The sequence below is a fragment of the Haliotis asinina genome, chromosome 3 (assembly GCF_037392515.1).
Source record: "Haliotis asinina isolate JCU_RB_2024 chromosome 3, JCU_Hal_asi_v2, whole genome shotgun sequence".
Classification (NCBI taxonomy): Eukaryota; Metazoa; Mollusca; class Gastropoda; order Lepetellida; family Haliotidae; genus Haliotis; species Haliotis asinina.
Window position 1 is genome coordinate 74,371,692 of NC_090282.1, and position 20,032 is coordinate 74,391,723.

Consider the following 20,032-nt stretch of genomic DNA (forward strand, 5'->3'; position numbering starts at 1 on the left):
TCCTTAACGTATTCTTTCCATTAGTAAGTATATAGAACAAAATCATTTTTACAACATATGTCCGCTTTCCGTATGACAGGTAGTTATTGGTTCAAACCACTCGCTTTAGCGTCAACGAAGACAGCCAGCCAGCCAGACGGATAGCTTATTAAAGTTTCACAAATTCTGTGTATAAAATACAACATAATCCATAAAAGGTATATAAACACATAAAGTGTAGCATTAAAAGATCCGCACAAAGGACTGCTTTGGAAGCTGTGAGACTAAACATACATGAAAATACATAAATCAATACAAAGTACAAGTAATATAAAATACATTTTCGCTGTCTTGAAATACTATTGCAGGTTTTGGCACATAAAACTGATACACTTTTCGTCTTGGAGGAGTACCGAGCATTAGTCCAGGTAACGGCGCCTTGAGCAAGGACAAAGTGCATGGATATGTGCGCTATATAAACATCCAATGATAATAACACGTGATATTAAAATTCATAACAGACAACGAAGCGTCCATCGACAAATCAAACCGAAGATCATACACTGGACAGTATAGAATAACACGCGCTTCTCTTCAATGAGATAGACCTTCAAAGCCTTCATAGCGCTAAGAAAGTCGTTTTTGTTTTGTTTTGTTTGGGTTGTTTGTTTGTTTTGGGTTTGTTTTTCTTTCTTTCTTCTTTCTTTTTTTCCCTCTCTCTTAACTTGAAGTTTAATGCTGTGAATAATTCGTCAAACATTTCCAGGAAAGATTCTTCAAGCCCAGTTTGTGAACTTATTAATTCCAAACCAATATCCCTGTTGCAACTTAAGCTGATACAGTTTGTTACCAGGTTTGTACAACAATAAGCTCTCTGAAAATAGCTGAGTAATGTTGGTTTTGTGTTCAAGATCACGTGAATCTAAGGTCACCAAGGGCAAACAGGCTGACAGTAGTTTTAAAGAAACGAGAAATAAATCAACTCAACTTATTTGAAATCAGGTTGTGTACACTCCTCAACTGTGAGTAACACGGTTACTCAAACACCGTTGCGTTCTGCATGCCCTGTATTGCGCCTATCTAAACATAGTTACACGCGGCGCTGCAATCCGTGGGCCTGAGGGTCAGACAGCGCCACCCCCGCATTGTAGATTGGCTTTCAGACTGGATCCTTTACATACTTTGCACTATATCTAAATGCGTAGCAGATACCACCGATAAGAAAACTAGGCGAGATGAACACCTTATATCGTCATAAAACATCGATGACCAACGTCGGTGGACAATGAAAGTACATATCGGTCATGAAGTACACTTAGAGATAAACTGACTTCATTTTGAGGTCCCACCTAGACAAATGCCACCGCACAATTCTCACCAAGGGCAATTCCCACCCAGTTATTTTCACTGTAATACCCACCATACTGAAATAAAGAAATTGAAATTGAAAAGAAATTTTACTTTGAATTTTTTTGTGTGTAATATTAACTTTGACTTTGGGGTGGCAATTGTCTGGGAGGGAATTGTCCTAGACCCGGGTCATGGATATTTTGGGCCATATTTCCATGAGTCTGTTCAGGATTCATTATAAACAATATCTTAAATGTATTTGTGATCACGTAATTTGTTTACAGCTGAAGTCTGGATACTATACGTTTCGTCTAGACGAAATGTGTGAATCACAAAAGACGACGTCCTCGCATCAGTTCCTCAAAACTACATATATGTACATCATATACGAAACGCAGTGATGACAACAGACAAACGATCATCAGGTCGGCATACAGTCTGTTATACACACCCTGAAGCAAATACATCCAAGAAAGCCCAGGCAAGTGTAGAAAATGTGACAAGTCTAGATGTCCACAGCTTTGGAAGAAAGTCTTATTCATTCATTCATTCATTCATTCATTCATTCATTCATTCATTCATTCATTCATTCATTCATTCATTCATTTATTTTCAGCTATAAACTTTTTCCGTAAGATATGTTCATTTCAGAGACTAGTTGTTAGTCTAGTCGACATACCGATGTAAGTATTGCGCAATTTTGCGGTCGGTCTGACACGCCCAACCCATGTCTTCACAGAATGCATCCGCGTCGCTTAATGACTTGGGCTTTCACATGTGACATTTTACTTTTTGGAAAAGAATTTAATAGCAAACATAAATATGTTTTTTTCAGTTTTTTATTCTGACAGTTAGCCTGAAATATACCTTCACAACAGAAGCGAATACATATCCACACCACCGCGTCAATTTTTTCAGAAATTGAATTCAAGTAAGAATAACAGAGAAAAAAATACCATTGTCATTGTCATGACTGGTTGAACTTTCTAGGTGAATTCAAGACATACCTATTATAACATTTTTGGGTTCTTTTGTTACTATATATTCATATATTTAGTTCATCTCCTAATATCATGTCTTTATATCGTGTTCTATAATACCAACATAGGGGAAACGCAGAACGTTTTAATATAACCTCGTTATTAAGATTTTGAAAAATGATACTGTGTTGGAAAGTCTGAAATATTTAACGTGATCACATACCACTTAATTAACCAATCACAATCTAGTGTTACTGAAGTCATGGTAGAAGCCGTGTTTACGTATCATTGAGAGAGGAGACAGGCATTAACGAAAAAAATGACTCCTCTGTTGAGAGTTCCGGATACCGTTGGCAGTATTTTCGTATACCTTCATCAGCTGTACCGTCTACACGTGTACTGTTGAAGCTGACAGTCACCTAACTCACACGTACCAAGAAATCCGACGTTACCTATTCATAATAACATAACCGCATCTGTGATCACAGACCTGACGGCGCCCGAGAGGTCACGGCGACCATATGCTGACACCACCTGTGTGACGTCATTGGATAATTGTTTACAATACCTAAGCATAAACACGGGCAAGTGAGAAATTGCAAAACATTCGTTGTTGAGATGACCTGGGCATCTCGGTGAGAGAAGCACTGAAGTGTGAGCTTCACACGGACTATTTATAGACCATGAGTAATTCCTATAGACATAAACAGTGTTGTCACGGTCGACTGCGTAACCCGTTGTTGAATTACGAGGGATGACAATTTCTATTTAGTTTATCTAGGTTAATGTTCCTGAAGATGACACCATCCCACTGATTTCAAAGAAACATATAATTTGTTGTATAATACACATGCAATTATTAGCATGTGTATGTTTCCTACATTTGCTCAGATTGTCCCTCCACACGTGTGTGACACAGATATGAAAATGGTGAATATACGCTAACTACGACAGTTTAAATAGTAGTGCGTGTCTATGTTTTTCGTTTTGTTTTGTGTGGTTATTGTTCAACGCCGCAATCAGCAATCTTCCAGCAATGTGGGGGAGATCTGTCAATAATCGATTCTCGACCAGACAATCCATTCTCGTACTACATTTAGGTATATTTTCGATTTACTGTAAACAAACTGACGTCCTTGAACCTGGTATGACGTCACCGAGCTTTAAGCCAGCCATATACGTACGAGGAAACAACAAGAACAGGATTCACACGATGTGCTAATGTCGGAGTCAAACGTGGTCTTCGGCTTGACTGACACCGTATCCACTTGGCCACCCATTACTCCGAGCACGTATTGTAGACAGTATGAGCGTGACTGCCGGCCGTGTTAGCTGTTTAAAGTCACAGATAATAAGTATAATTTTGTTTTGTACTATAGTGTGTGACCAGAAAATGATATAAGATACACGTGCAATAGACCAACAGCTATTCCCTGAAATGAACATATTATACTGAAAAAGGTTCATTGTAAAAATATTAATATAACGAAATGGAGCCCTGAGACTTCCTCAGAAGTTCTAGACATTTTCTAGACTTGCATGGGCTTTCTTGGATATATTTGCTTCAGACTACACATGCGATTCAGTGTAGGTAAACTTAGGCTAAGTATTGTTCGTTACACTGCTTATACTGTATATGGCAATGTAACGAATAATACGGACGAGTCCTGTTCTTCAGCATCTGTAACGATACAAAGTTTCAAGACTTCATCATGCTTCGCTGGAGAATGCATATTCTGGCTCATACTGAAAAACAGCTTAAAGGTCACATGCAACGTAAAACACAACTTGGCAGATTCTGATAGCTTTCGGCGTGCACTTACCAAAACCAATTGTCAAAAATGCCATTTCAGCCAATGAAGTTGAAAAATAACGCGAAGAAAAGAAAGCCCGCGAAATCGGAGTTCAAACGATTCACGAATTTCCCCCCGATTGCCTGACAAGAGTCCCACAAGACAGAAGCCCCACAGACAAACCCCACGCAAACAAAAGCCCCGGATAATATATACGAAAACAACTCAAGTATAACAAGATTTATGTACATCTTAATATAAAATATCAACATAGCATTTGAACACAGAGCAGGCTAAGCGTATCGGCAAGTGAACCAGTGGCCAATAAAAATCCTGCGTTACACTTGAGTGCACTCCCACCGGCTCTGACCAGGTTCGACAGCGCGGCTGCTTCGCTCGTTTCCAGCGAGCTAAACGCTTATAATTTTGTTTATTTGTTTTTTTCTTAATAAGGAGTGCATTTTATATGTCATTTTAATTATGCTTGATTTGGGGTTGCATGTGACCTTTAACACTATAATCAACACATTAAATCACAAAGCAAAAAAAAGGAAATGAAATTGAAAACTAGACAAAACAGTTGACAAAGGTTACGAAAACACGACTAGGATGAAAGCAACCAAAATTCAGCTAACACAGCAAAAAAAAACCAAAAAAAAAAAACAACCACGATACCGACATTAAATACATCACCATGGATACCCACCATGTTTCATTTCAGCCTCAGTCGAACACGGTGTATACTATCTTCTACCCGAATGTTCATACAAACTAAACTGGTACAAATAATAATTAATAATTCTTCAGAAAAAAGCAAACCTTGACAGTATGTGCAAATACCGTGACCAATACATATTTGCAGCAGATACAAGGACGACATAACACCCGGTGCTTGGTTGATTTAACGGATTTGGTGTCGGGTTCGAGGACTGTGCTGGTAACGTTGCATTTACAACGATAGTCGTAAGCGCCATATATTAACATTAAGTTACGACTATCTTAGCGCTAAGAGAACTTCGAAAATCTAGGCCCAGTTCCACAAAGAGATCGTAGCGTTATGACTGTAGTAAGTCTGTGTTAGGGTATAGGAGTTCCGATCATCGTAGCGTTATGACTGTCGTAAGTCTGTGTTAGGGTATAGGAGTTCCGATCATCGTAGCGTTATGACTGTCGTAAGTCTGTGTTAGGGTATAGGAGTTCCGATCATCGTAGCGTTAAGGCTGTCGTAAGTCTGTGTTAGGGTATAGGAGCTCCGATCATCGTAGCGTTATGACTGTCGTAAGTCTGTGTTAGGGTATAGGAGCTCCGATGATCGTAGCGTTATGACTGTCGTAAGTCTATGTTAGGGTATAGGAGCTCCGATGATCGTAGCGTTATGACTGTCGTAAGTCTGTGTTAGGGTATAGGAGTTCCGATCATCGTAGCGCTACGATCCCTTGTGGAACGGGACCCCGGTGATTCAGCGTAGTAATATCAGCTGCTGAACTGTTTGGCCTGTACTGGATTAGTCTTACTGTGTGCGTTTGCAACTTCCTCGGCGCATTTAATAACAACAGACCTCGCGATAAATGAAATTCGAGACTCTTCCTAGCCTTTGCCCAAATCACGAACCAAACACCACTACTTTTTAACAAGAATACTCCTAACACAGACCCGATACTGATACTATGGAGGTTAACATTGAAGCTATAATTTCTTATAACAAAATCAAGAATTTTCAAATGTTCTTGCAGCATACCATGTCCTACATCATATGGTGACTTCTTTAATAGTTGGCGAAATATCAAAACAATAACACCAGAGTAACATCTTCAATTTGTAGTCAATAAAGTCAGCCGTACAACATACATCTCCTAATAATGTCTAAAGAAGAGGTCAAATGGCAGAATTTGAGTCCGTGAAACCTAAATTTTCCCTTCCTGTCTGACTGCAATGACACATACCCATACAAAGCAAGACTACATATCCATGTTCTAATCCCCGATATCACTTGACCTCGTTTTCAATTTAAATGATTCCGTTAAAATTAAATATTGAGTACCTAATTTAAGTAATGGACTGGGGAAAAAACGAAATGAGCCATACCATTTCTGATACACGCCGAACATCAGCGATAGAGCGAGGGCACGGATGTTGTGGTCAGTGACGTCACGGTACCATTCTGTATACCCCTCATTACCTACCAGGGACGCGGTACTAAGCAATTTGGCACAAAGCCTTAATTGCACCAGACAGGAAGAGTAGCGGTCTTTGTGTGAGATCAGCCCCCGAATCTCTGAATGGAACACACGTCCAAACATGGACATCCACTTTAGCATTGTGGCAGCGTTGTACAAATCAAGGAGGACACAAAATGTCACCATTCTTGTCTCGCCATCCTTTACATCGTTACAAACGCATTAAGGAACTGTTTCTGTACCACATACCTCTTCTCACTTATACTTATCATAAACTTCTGATGCAAACAGTAAACGAAATTAGCATAAAACACACGAATGTAAAACGCATCATGGTCGTATACAACACGTGTAGTTACAAACATTCTTGTTTTCATTCTGGATATATCAAGAATGTCGATGATGTATAGTGAGAGTGAGTTAGGTTTTACGCCGCATTTTGCAATATTCCAGCAATAGGACACCAGAAATGGGCCTTTGGAGAAATGGGGAATCGAAACCGTGCCTTTGGCGTGATGAGCGAACACTTTAACCACTAAGCTACCACACCACTCAAGATGACATACAGTGATCACTACATGAGCAAGTGCGTTTTACGGCTTATACAAAAAGAATGTGGAATTTTGTATTGCCCGAGCAAGAAAGAGTTTTGTTTAAGTCATGACACACTTGCTTGAAAGTAATAATTTCTTTACTATCCATTTATTCCATGTACAACCATGCTGTAAAAGACGATGAGACAGTGTGACGACCCTCTTGACTGACGTCACGTACCGTATGGGTAATAAACAGAGATTACTACTCGATCAAGGCTGTTGTACCACTTACAAGTTACATACGAAACGAGTGAAGAAATTTGTATATCGCATACAAGTGAATGAGTTCGACTTCAGCCCGCTCTTAACGATATCCCAGCATTATCGTGATGTACAGCAGAAACGGATATCACGGCGTGGTACATCAGAAACGGGCACTAGGACGTGGTGCATCAGAAACGGGCATTACGGCGTGGTACAACAGAAATGGGTTTCACACAATGTAACCGTGAGTCGAACAGAACCCGGGCAACCAGCGTGACCGGCGTGTTCTTGAAGTTCTTTTGAGTAGTATATCGCAGGTTACGCTCCAACAACTGAAGCCATAACTATTCTTATCACTATCAGTCACCGCAACATTCACAGTACGAGGTCGACTGTCTATATTATGGACCACAGCAGTGTTTGGGTTCAGGCCAGTTGGCTCCTCGCCAAAGACCGACTATCAACATTCCTGTGCGTTGCACAACAACCTGTGTACCTCAGCCATGTTTCATTGCAGAGCCAATAAAAAGGTAAACACAGTATGAATCATTTGTGACACAGATAAATACAGAGGTGTAGACACTGTAACGGGTATTGACAATCAACAGTCATCTAAACGTTTTCAACTGATAAGCTGGGCTAAATCTGATGTTTCATATTACTCGTTTCACAAGTTTGTAGGGATGTCTTTGTTGTGATGTGATTAAAAATAAATATAAACAATATTCAGCACAGTGTAATGTTTGAAATTCTCCACGTCATAATTTAGTTTTCGGACAACTCATAAAGTGAGCTGGACAAGAGTGCGAGGCTGTGTTATCCTCATTTGGGTCACTGTGAAAATCCAAATTCAGTTTTCAGGATGTGAAAATTTTAATTAACTACATTCGGGTAATTCCATCCTTTTCCTTTCAGATGTGTCAGAAATATTTTATTTAAGTATTGTTTGGGCTAAGCAATGATCAGACATCGCTTATTTCATATCCTGATCTCAAGCTGAGATTTCCGGATAACCTTAACAATGTTGCCTCACTTCAATTAAATATTCTAATAAACGTTTTAACTCCCAGTTTAAGACACTTTTAAATGTGGACAGATATTTAAATTCTGACATCCCTTTAGATCTCAACTCTGCACTGTCGAAATTCAGATTTGGTCATTTTAACAGTTGAAAATGAAACATTTTATTGATTCGAATTCCATGTACTCCTAAAGTGTGAATGTAATTCTAATTTAAGATAATATATATTCAGAAATATTTGACGGATTTCGATCCAAATGCCATTTTATTAATATTATGACAACAAAAAATGTTAGTACTTTTCTGTACTATGTACACATTAGCAATGTTCGGACACAGCTTGTGTCCTGAACTATCAATACTAAATGCAATTGATTCTATGATGGGCCTGTGGCCTTTCTCTGTCAGTCAACCTGTCCCAAATCCTTGGATCCTCACACCACAATAAAAGATTTCTTCCTAGTACTCACTTCTACATGACTCCTCTTACTTGTTCCTGCCTCAGGCTTATATTACATGTCTGCTACTCAATGTATGCTATGGATTACCCTCATATCTGTATGATAAAAGTGTTTAAATAACCGAACCTGTCTTGAAGTTATCCTCATAAAGGTTGATAAAAGCTTCACGAACAGGTTACTGAAAGTGGGAAAATAGCAAATGATATCACTAAGATTCTTACCATTAATCGGCATGAATAAAACATTCTGACCTGATATGTGATAGAACTTACCTAAGTGACTTCGTACATGTGTGGTTTACTGTTGTCCTTCATGTTTAAGAAGTGAGTTTGGATTAACAGTACTTTTAGCAATTTTCAAGTGAGGAACGTCAAAAAAAGGGCTGCATACATTGTACCCATGAGGGGAGTGAAGCCAGGGTATGGGGTGAGAGAGCAAACGGTTTAACCACTAGGCTACCCAATGTCCTGCTTGCTTGGAGAACACTTTGCCATATGGCCTGATGTGTGTGAAAGGAATTCATGTTAATTACTCACTAACATTTCTTCAAATGGCGATATGTTACCCACGTTATGTAAGGTGTAGTGTGTATCAGACTCTAAACTGCAATATTTACCCCATTGTCTAGCCCTAACTGCAATGATTAACATCTAAATGATGGAAGTCTAGATTTCCCCAGGTTCTCCCAAATGAGTTGGGCTCCTCTTTAACTCAAATGAGTTTATTTGTTAGTATCAAACTTATATACATTCAGGGACTAACTGCATGTATTATATGTGTGCTTGGTGTTCTTTTCACTGCTTCACTTTACAATGCCGACGAGTAGTATGTTCTAAATTGATTTTGTGACAAATCATTGACTTACTCTGATATGAGCAATGATATATTACTATTGTCCTTGAATAAGTAACTCTCCATTAGACAAGCTGTAATATCAACCAAACCATCAATACACTGTACAAACATGAAACCAAGTAAAGTTAAGACAACTCACAATTGGTTAATTACAAATCAGTACTAGTACTTGAAACCAAGCATCAAAGGGCACTGTCATTACCCTAGCAACAAACTAAGTATGTAACCACTCTTAATTTTCAAATGAACATTAGGTTCCCCGACTTGAACATAAAACACACCCTGATTTTGTAAACTGAAAATTATTGCAATGTTTTGCAAGGATTGAGAAAGAGAACTTTGACAATGGGCCATATTCAGGACTTTAAAAGCCATTTTCTGAAAAGTGAATGGGCCCCTGCCCTTGTATCACAAGTAACTATCAACATTTTATTGAGCCATTTTTAATTCTAAAGTGCAAAATGCCCTGTGGTTCCTGCCCTTCCCAATAACTGGCAGTGGTAAACACCCTCAGTTCTTGCAGCCTTAATGATAAAATCTGAAGACCTCTACTGCCCAACAAGACATCTAGCACATTTTTTCGCATATGCATCATATGTTCTGCCTTCATCTCTCTCATAAATTAAGTATGCCTTCATAAGTCACTGATCTTAAAAACATAGGGTTGTTATTTGCCCTATCACCTCAAAATCAATTACAATTTAATAGTCAAGGACATTTTTCACTTTCAAAATGTACATTTATTGCACAAATAAAAGCACTAAATCAAAATATACAAAAAACAAACATTATACATGATATAGATTTATCACAAGGGAGAAGTGATATATTTTTAAAATGGTAAAGAAAATGACTGTTGCAAAGCCAAGTTCCAATCGATGATTCAGTTTGGAGTAGGTGCCCATTGAAACGAGGTCTGTTGCATGTTCCTTCACAGGTTACGCATCTGTGATAATTACTCATTATATTTGTTTTCTACAGATTCATTTCAAGCTAATTCTACATTTTACACCCAAAATATGGGTGAAGTCAAGCTCACTCAAGTGCCAATTTGTATATAACCCGTTTGAAATCTGTCAGCTGAGTATGCCAAATCATGTATACTGCATTCATAACATGTTAAACATTTTTGTGAGTTTTTTTTACACTTTTATTTACGATACGTTTTAATTTCAGGCATTTCTTTATAGTACATTATACACACCTTGTTCCCCACAAGGATGTCACACTGCTCACCACAATACAGCAAGCAGAAAGAGCACCAACATACCCAGACAAGACCAAAACGGGTCCTACCCCATGTAAATCCATCGCTTTTTACATGAAAGACTTTTCAACAAATGACAATTCTGTGACAATGGTGATCTTCTGTTGGAGAGATGACATTCACATGCATCACCAGATATACTAATACAACAAATATCAGTCCACACATTCACACACTGACAATCTGCCTTCAAGTTTACATTTAAAAATGCTACTTTCCTTACAACGTAGAACTTAAAAAAAGTACATATTTTGGACTGAACTACATAATGAACATGTTCTGTTTTTACAAATCAAAGAAACATACAATTTGAAAATATATTGTTAATTTTTCACAAAAATAGTCAGAACTCATTGTGGAAATTCATAGCAATCAGGATGTCTCTGTAGGCTACAGGTTTCTTGAGAGTAAGGGAAACATTCCATTTTTTTAGACTATACTTCCTCTTTCTCTAAACACTTCCCTGAACTGTCAGAAATAGCATTCATTCAATACAGTATTGTGTACTGGAGACAAAGCACAATTCTGGGATTCTTCCATCGCATAGCTTAAGAGGACTAACTTCATCCTGGTTCATCAACACAATCAAAATGATTTTTATTCCTGGCATCGAAAGTAAAAATTGTCACAGTTTAAAAATAAAAGACACTGATTATTCTTTCACACGGAGATTCAACATCCAGATGCACATGAAGACGTGAAAAATAACCACATTCAAATTTAAAACTAAACTTCAAATTTCTGACACAGGACAGTACTGTCATCTTTAATAGAAACATTCAAAAGTAAATTATATATAGCCTTATTTTAATTCGCCAGTCAACTAACGAAAACTTCATTTTCATACTGATTTAAACATATAGACCTTCTTCGGTGTATAAAAATAAAGGAATCACCAGCTATTGTACTTAGGTACTTTCAGCTAACATCACCATGATCACACAAAGGTTCAATGGATCTCAAATGTCATTTTAATCCATGAGTGGGTATTCCATCCCACTGCTCAAACGTTATCACTATATACAGAGTTTTGTTGTTTGGCAATTTTCAGATTGCTTTAAAACTTTGTTGATCGTGTTGAGAATCTTCACCTGGTTGCTACAACAGTAGCAAGAGCACCAAGACCAACGGCAGTGAATAATAGTCCTTTCCACATTTTTTCTTCAAATTCACCCTGGTCTGGGAAATACTCTGCGAATGCTTCCTGTAAACAAAGAAAGGAGGACACAGATTATTTACAGAGATATCAGAAATGGATAGAAGTAAGACTGGTTGGTGGTGGTGGTGGCGGGGGAAGTCATACTGAAAACTCAGCCCACTATACTACCCAACTCTATGGTACTCCCTTCAGCCCTTGAATAGGGATAAAATATTTGTAATGGGCATCCTTTCGCAGAGGCCTGACAAAACTGATGTATCATGTAGAACAATCTGATCATGAATATCTGTGCACCGGATCACAATGGCAATGATTAGTCGAGTTTTATGACAAGCATGGGTTGTTCAAGACCGGTTCCAACCAGAATAACAACATTTTAAAGTCAAGCAGAAAGTTTTGTATTGTAAGAAAAGAATACATTTGAGGCTATGTAATAATGTAGTGTCACTGGTCATGGATACATTGTATGACCAATGAGATCTCTGTAGTCCTTGGGGTATTTAGGTCCCACTCAATACATACCTAAGTTACCTGTACCAATCCTACTATACCCTACTAATCACCCCGTGTGCATGAGAAGACCTGAAGTCTCACTCCCCCTTGTATAAATAACACAGCTCCACAATTTCAGGAGGTAGAGTGTTCATATTTTGTGGGTATTAAAATCTCCCTAATAAACGTCTGGTGAATGGTGTTATGATCAAATTCGCTTTATCATGCATCAATAAGTTTGTAGCGATCGTGCATCATTGCTACGATTGCAGGGTGTTTATAGATGGTATGCTGGGTAATACACTGATATTACATGTGAATGAAAACATACCCATCCACCATGGTCAAGGATCCACTTCCCAAGTTTGTTCGCAACATACTTCCCAACATACAGAGCAATCTTATCTGGAAAGTCAGCGTGTCCTTGAATATCACGAAAATGAGCAGCTAACCTCAGAGCAAACGCATACACAGCTACGATTCGTCCCCAGTTTATTTGGCCATCGTCAAAAATTTCATCTGCAATATTTACGAAAGTCCTGAAAGCATTTCCTTCTTCCAGCTTCAACTTGTTTACCATCCCTTTGAAAACAATGTTGTGTCTGTCTGACAACTCCTTCACTGTTCTCCTCATGGTCCGGCAGTATTTGTTTGGAGGCTTCCTGTTGTCTCCGGTAATGAAATATGAAATCACATCTGAAGCTATCACTTCGGCACCGCGACGAACTTCTTCGATTGGAGAATTTCCACTGCCTGTTTGTGTCTGTTCATCCACGATCGACGCGAAGTCGTTCAATCCTTTGGAGCCAGGAAGTAATCCCATCTGCTTTGTTATTTCGGCGAAAAGGTTTCCCTTCGAATACATCTTCGAGTTCAAGTTTGACTTGCTGTTCACCAGCTTCGTCTGTTCAACTGTGGAATCAGCCATTTCACAAGGCCTATAAAACCTCCCGGCTCCGTCAAAGTATGAAACTAGACTATTTCAGTCGCCTCAAAATGGCGGAGAGGATGAAGGGAAACAATGACGTCACTAAACAACACGTCATGTTATCGCGTTGTGATTGGTTGGTGATCTGCCAATCGTTTATCAGGATTAACACTAAGTACATATTACTTCCCAAACAACTCTTTCAAAAACTTCTAGAAACTTCCGAGCATCGCTTGAATACAAAAACAATGCAGCGAAAACAAACATCACTATCTCTTTGTAATACGACAAACGGACTTATCATATTCCTTACAGATTGTACAGTATTTACAAAATAACAAATATACGTCTTGCGGATCATACCTAGATTTACATTTAATCCCAGATCTTACATGAAAAGATATATCGCTATCTACTGAAAGAATACTCTCCGAAAGAAGAGGCCCAATTATTCGTGAAATTATTTCAAATTTATTCCCTAGTATCTGGGAGAAAGATTAAAATACATTTTTCACTAACTAACCTTGCAAGTTTTAACCCAGCATGTACTTACCGAGTCAGTACATTGTTATGCAAATTCGTGACAGTTTGATCGAACAAAAGTTACAGTCATTACTACAGGCAAATATTACATATCCATACCGAAACATACAAAGAACTAATTTCGAGATTAAATCCGACCAGTTAGTGAAGGAGTTCTGTTTTACGCCGTTTAGCAATACTGCTCCATGACACATTGTGCCCATGTGGGGCATTTGAGGTATTATTTTTTTATGAATATTTCGTATGTTCTTCCTACATTTGATGAATGCGGACGTCGCGACTGAGCATATTTCTACTAAACACAACTCATGCACGTTACAAATATGTGTCAAAACAACTTAATTCATATAGCGAATTTTGGATGAATTTTTCGATTTTTAATCTTGTTTATTCTTATTTGTGTTGGGTTTCTTTATTCATTCAAAACATTAGATACAAATATGCAAAATACATAATGCAACACAACTTGTACACTATGAGACAGTAGTTCATGTATGTAAGCACTACATATACTGGAAAATTCATCAATTTTACGCAGGGAGTATATGCAATAGTGATGCCCATTTTCTGTCAACTGTAATATTTTAAACATTATTACAAACATCTCCACTCCACTCTGCTGTCTACTAACTGGGGCATCTTTCAAATAGGAATGACAAACACTTGAATCCGATGGAATTATTAACTGTTGAAGTAATTTCCAGTATGTACATTTTGATAAACTGACAAAAACAAACACAATTTGGAACGTGTTTTCAGAACGCGACACGCGTACTCGTAGAAAATAATGATAGTTGTGAGGAATATACTTTTCTATTTTTAGGTTGTGAGGTTATTCCAAACCCTACGTCAGGGATTTCGTGTAAGGAAACAAGCACTGTGAGTTGTTGGGAATTTTCATCAAGCAACTGAAGTGCTGGTTGGCTGTAAGTGTGTTTTTGGTTTTCGGAAGTTTAATAAGTTAAAATAAAATATCGATCTTTACCAACAGTCTGTGTATGAGTATGAATGGAAAGTTACGAAAAATTTCCTGGGACGTTTCCTAAACTTTTCCGGTAGATGATATTCGTCGCAAACACTAGTCTGTCACGTTATGAAATAACAAGAAAATGAAAAATGTAATATAATTTGATTTATCGATGAAAAACTGTCATGGGGGCCCTGTCATGACATATTGATTTTTGTTTCCAGTCAAAGAAATGGTAAAATTCCAGCGATCTATAATTTGTGATCAGCTGTCATAAATCAGTGGTTTCAGATATCCACATTTTCGATTGTTTATCCTGATATATAATGTTATATTATACATCCCAAACCAAGCTTGAGTTTCACAAGATTTGTTACATACCTTTTAAACATTTCGTATCAAATTCTGGCCCGAATTCTCAATATGATCATGATGGTCAATATTAACTGTCTCTGTTTCAGTTGTATCAAATTAAAATGGGTTGCAAATCTAATCCCAAGGACACAGACATGCAAAAGGAGGGTCCACAAAAGGAAGATGTTGTCACAGACTGTGAATCACACACATCACATGCAACAAGGCATGACAGAAGTCCACCGTGCACAGTGCCAAACACCAATGTATCAAGTAATGCCAATAACACACTCTCAGTGCCAACAACCCCTGTTCGAACAGTACAACAGCACATACATCATGGCGCAACGGATCCTCATACGCATGGTCCTCGCCCCCATAGTGCTCACATCCACCATCAACAGATGGGCCGGATTCTACGAGTAATGGGTGATAATTATTGTTATAGTTGTGGCATAGCACTGAGGCAGATGGGTGACCAGCTATCAGGGGAGTATGAAGTCCGGAGGGCATTCAGTACAGGAGACTTGCCCAATTCCATAAATAATTCCTGACAATTCTATGTGTGTGGGTTTAATCGAGTGATCATATTTCATCATTCCTGCTGTGATGCTTCTCACCCGAACAACGAAGGCCTTGATGCCAACCTTGACCTGTTTACGGGAGATCTCAGATGCCAAATAAGAAATGTGCATTGTTCATATGACTGAGAACATCTTTGCATCAGTTATGTGTGTCAAGTTTTAATTTATTGAAATGGCCAAATGATACGGATGGTGGTGTTTCTATTGAACTTTGAGCTGACCATGCATGCAAACTACAGAGCCAAATAAGTTTGTGCAAGTGTGTTGGTAGCCTGTAACTCATTCTCATGAGTATTACACAGTGTTTCTATTTTGCCTCTTCATTTTAACATTGATCATGTTGATATGTTTGTTGGTTTGTATGCAGTGGGTACAAGGCTGCCCGAAAGACAATGTTTATAAATGAAAATACCTGATACTGTGTACACACGTAAATAGAAGTTTGGTATATTCTATTAAATATGCATTTTTCAAAAAATAATTGATTTTGTATTTTTTATGAAATGTTTCGATTGAGTGAAGGTGATGATACTAGAATTTCATTATTGTAACAAAGGCTAATTTTGTTTTTAACATACATGCATATGGTTCTTTTTGAAGAGGAATTCTGGATGAGAAAATTAAGCATTTTTTTATAAAAGTTCTTTTCGAAAGACTTAATCTTGGTTGAGATGAAATTTCTATTTATGATTGGTACTATGGTAGTGCTTGTACAGCAAGTTCTCTGGCAGGGACACATTCATAAAAGAAACTGTTCACCTTATGACTTGAATGAAATATACTCTGACTGCTCTGACATGATTCACACTCTTGGTGCACTAATTGCATAAAAATATGCATATGCAAATTATGCATAAACGTTATAGAAGTTTACTTGTCATTTACAAATCAGCAGGCCTGCTTACAAAGACATTCTTTGTGAAGTCCCCTGATACACATATATACAATACTAGTACAAATGTGTCTGTATCTTGAAACTCCCAATGATAGCATGCTTCATTTGCGTGATGATGGTGGCTCTTCTTGCAGCCTGTGTTTAATAATTTTGAAAGAAAAAATAATACTAGTTTATAAATTTCCATGGTGATGAATATGTTCGAATTTAGTACCAGTCTGACAAAATAGTCAATATTAACTGTATGATGTAGCATGTTTAAGGATAATACAGTACTATGGTGGAGAAAGTGGCTTTCTACCTAAGTGTACTATTGATACTGTTCTAAGTGAACCAAAGAAAACTGAAACACTACTACATGGTTTATGGTTTATTATCTTGTTGTCATATTTTTGTTTATTTCTTGAAAAGGTAAACTGGGAGTTCCTCATTGACCATATTGTCTTGCAAGTGCTAACATGTTGTAGAGATCCTGATGAGAAGTACAGTGGAAGCTGTCAAAACCGGCAAGTTGTCAAAACTGACACAAAATCTCAGTCCCATCGGTTGCTTGTGCACCTATCATCAGCTCTGCAATCCGGCACATTGTCTAAACAGATAATTTCTCCAGTCATAAAACAGTGCCGGATTGGACAGCTTCCACTGTATACCTGAATTTAATTCGCTAACCCATCCCTGATTTTGTCTTGTACAACTCATTAACATTGAGGCACTGTTGGCCATATCATGGTGGTTGTAGCTATGGTGTTGCTGCAGAAAGCACCCTGGATGCTAAGAAAATTGACAAAGTGTCTATTAACACCATACATACGATAAATGTGTTATCACAGATCAAGTGGTTGCGAGGAAATGTATTTAAAAAATTTTAATTATTCTGAAACTGAAACCATTTTATGATTAGCTAGTTAGGCAAGACCAATTTTATTTCTTGTTTATGGACTTTTGTCCTGAGAAAACCTAAATGCAGGATGGAAAAAATATTTTAAAAATCATCAATGAAAATAATATTCCATTTAAGCATTTTACTTTTTGCAATTTATACCATGTAAATGGGGCAAAAAAATCAAAAAATAATTTTTTGTTAGTTTACTTTTTTGGCCAATTGTTTTATTTTTTTTTTTCTTATTCTTGAAAAAATATGACTTGAGGACCTGTAGAACAAGAAATAAAATTGGTCTGGCCTTACTTTCATTTGCTAAAATTTCCTATAAAAATGGGTAGTGTACAGTAGACAATGTCACCTGTCAAGTAAATAATATGTGGTGCTTATGAAGATTGGTTTCAGAGTGATAGATTATGGTGTGCTTATTTGAGTAGGGTGCTTGTTGTGTGCTTTTGACAGCAGAGAGTTTGTTGCAGCAAAGTGTATTTTTTAGTATCTTTTAGGGACCATTCTCATTTTACTGTTTGTCATCACCACTCATCCAACAGTTAATTAAATCAAAACAAATTTATTTCATTCCCACCTATCATGCTCATTCCAACTTGAAACTGCCTTTAACAAAATGCTTTGAAATGTAGTTAGAAACTCAAGAGTTATGTCCCCTGTTACTACATTTCTATGTCTTTGTCATTCTCTAGCATGCCCACTGAGGCACTATGAAGGATAGATATGCTGAGAATAAGGAGGTCAGTCTCTCCAAAATATTCTGTGAGAAGTCTTTCCAAATGGACCTTTCAATATTAAAATTTAGAATAATTTAGTTCCCAGTCTGTGCGTTGGAGGCGAGAAGGAAAAGTTCCTGTAAAGGACACAAAGCCTGTCGAACATTATGAATGGTTGTTTGTAAATTAGTACATGTACTTCGCAGTGTGATACTTATGTATTGGTGATAACTGTAACTTGACGATAACTGTTCATTAGCCAGTAGTCACAGACTACATGACATACACCATACACAATAAATTTAGCTATTGCCCATGTGTCAATGACCAGAATGGTCTTACAGCATCAGGTTAATGTGACACTATAACATGTGATAGGGAAATCATTTATTTATGTAGAAATCTTGGTAACCATGGAATGGAAAATATGGCTGGCATTATTTTGGCATTTTAAAATTTTTATTGTCAGGGATGAGAATTTTTCGCATATCCACAGAATTCTCTGTATTTGATGACACTGGTGTCGTTCATGATATATGTTATATTGTTTCAATTAACACAACTCCAGTGAGGTCCTGCCCATTTTCCTCTTTTCACTCATACCCATTCTCATCCCAGTTTTGTGCTTGTTCCTTCAGTTGGTTGACCTCACTGAAATTTCAGTAATTCTGTCAAGTGATGTAAATAGTGATCATATTACCTGTTTCTTAAAACAGGACATGCTGCCAAAATAACTGATCAAGAAGAGAACATTTTGTGATCAGATTGACAAGGAACAGATTTAAATGTTAATTGTAAGATGGAAGCCTGTTACAAAAGAAATTCTTGATCAAAGAATTACTGTGAAATACTGGTTATCTGGCTGGTGAAGTGCTTTGAAGCTGCTCAGATGGCCAAATTCATAGAGAAATCATTGTTTAGACGTACATCCCTTGGAATTTATGTTTATATTGCCAAAATCACGGCCCAGATAATTTGGTCTCTAGACCTAAGAGTATCTTGAATAATGTGGTTTCACTGTGATCTGTTTTTGACAAATGAAATCTGTCTGTTTTAGTCAATAATGCTTGTACTGTTTTCCAATAAGCGATTACTGAACAACTGAAACATTGACTTGAAATTGAATTGAACTTAATTATTATATCAGTGAATTGTAACTAGTTCATCATGAACAATCAGTATTTATCAAATAAGTTTCTTTTGCTATGTTGATGTGTTATGAAATGCTTTCTGATTATCGATACATGGTCTCAGTTCCCTGAACTGGTTACCAAGGTAACAAATGGCTTGTTTTATCCCTCAGTATTTAAAGTACATAGGTATTGCCTTTAAGGTGTGGTACTCACATTGTTTCTGTTTATGAAACAAACGTTTGAAGTGATGGAATCATTCTTGTTGCAAATAAATATCCGTCATCATACTTCCACATATTGTTTGGTCTTCCTTGATCAATGCAGAAGTATAGTTGCTGTACAGCAAAAACGGATTGTAATTTTTGATTGTTTACAAAAATAAATCCATTTCCTTAAAAACAGTCTGTTTTGTGTTTTTTCAGTCAGTTTTATTATTCCATTAGTTTGGTTTACAGGCTGACAAAACGTTCAGTGGTAGAGATATTTTTCTAAAGTCTATATTATTTAAGAGTACAGTCATGTCATGTTTAAAAAGTGTTGCAAGTGTGTGTGAAAAAAGGTAGTTTGTGGGATTTCCATGGTGTGTAACATGGATTATGACTGTAGTTCTCACAGAGCACAAAATTTCAGCTGCATGGGAGGAAATATGCTGAACGAGGAAGACAAGCATGTCTGAATTATGTGTTACT

The 20,032-nt window shown here is 37.4% G+C and overlaps 1 protein-coding gene and 1 long non-coding RNA gene across 4 annotated transcripts in view; one reads left to right on the forward strand and one right to left on the reverse strand.

Annotated features, from left to right (window-relative positions):
- Positions 1-10,129: 10,129 nt before the first annotated feature.
- LOC137278445 (anti-apoptotic protein NR13-like) lies at positions 10,130-13,412 on the reverse strand. Its single transcript, XM_067810774.1, has 2 exons — positions 12,666-13,412; positions 10,130-11,887 (listed from the first exon to the last, which is right to left on the reverse strand). Exons 1-2 carry the CDS (start codon positions 13,260-13,262, stop codon positions 11,771-11,773), a joined length of 714 nt encoding a protein of 237 aa, XP_067666875.1. The 5' UTR covers positions 13,263-13,412; the 3' UTR covers positions 10,130-11,770.
- A 1,214-nt stretch (positions 13,413-14,626) lies between these two features.
- The window catches only part of LOC137278448 (uncharacterized), a 106,045-nt gene continuing 100,639 nt past the window's right edge, over positions 14,627-20,032 (forward strand). For 2 of the 3 annotated variants that reach the window (XR_010956660.1, XR_010956661.1), the window contains exons 1-2: positions 14,643-14,731; positions 15,234-15,689. This is a non-coding gene — a long non-coding RNA (uncharacterized lncRNA). Of the gene's footprint in view, positions 14,732-15,233; positions 19,743-20,032 lie in introns of those variants that run through there. The other variant, XR_010956659.1, reaches the window with a different exon arrangement.

Coding starts and splice junctions, on each gene's coding strand:
- LOC137278445 (XM_067810774.1), bottom strand. CDS start 13,262: ATGGCTGATTCCACAGTTGAACAGACGAAGCTGGTGAACAGCAAGTCA. Junction 11,888..12,665: donor TCCTTGACCATGGTGGATGG/GTATGTTTTCAT, acceptor CTTTGTTTACAG/GAAGCATTCGCAGAGTATTT.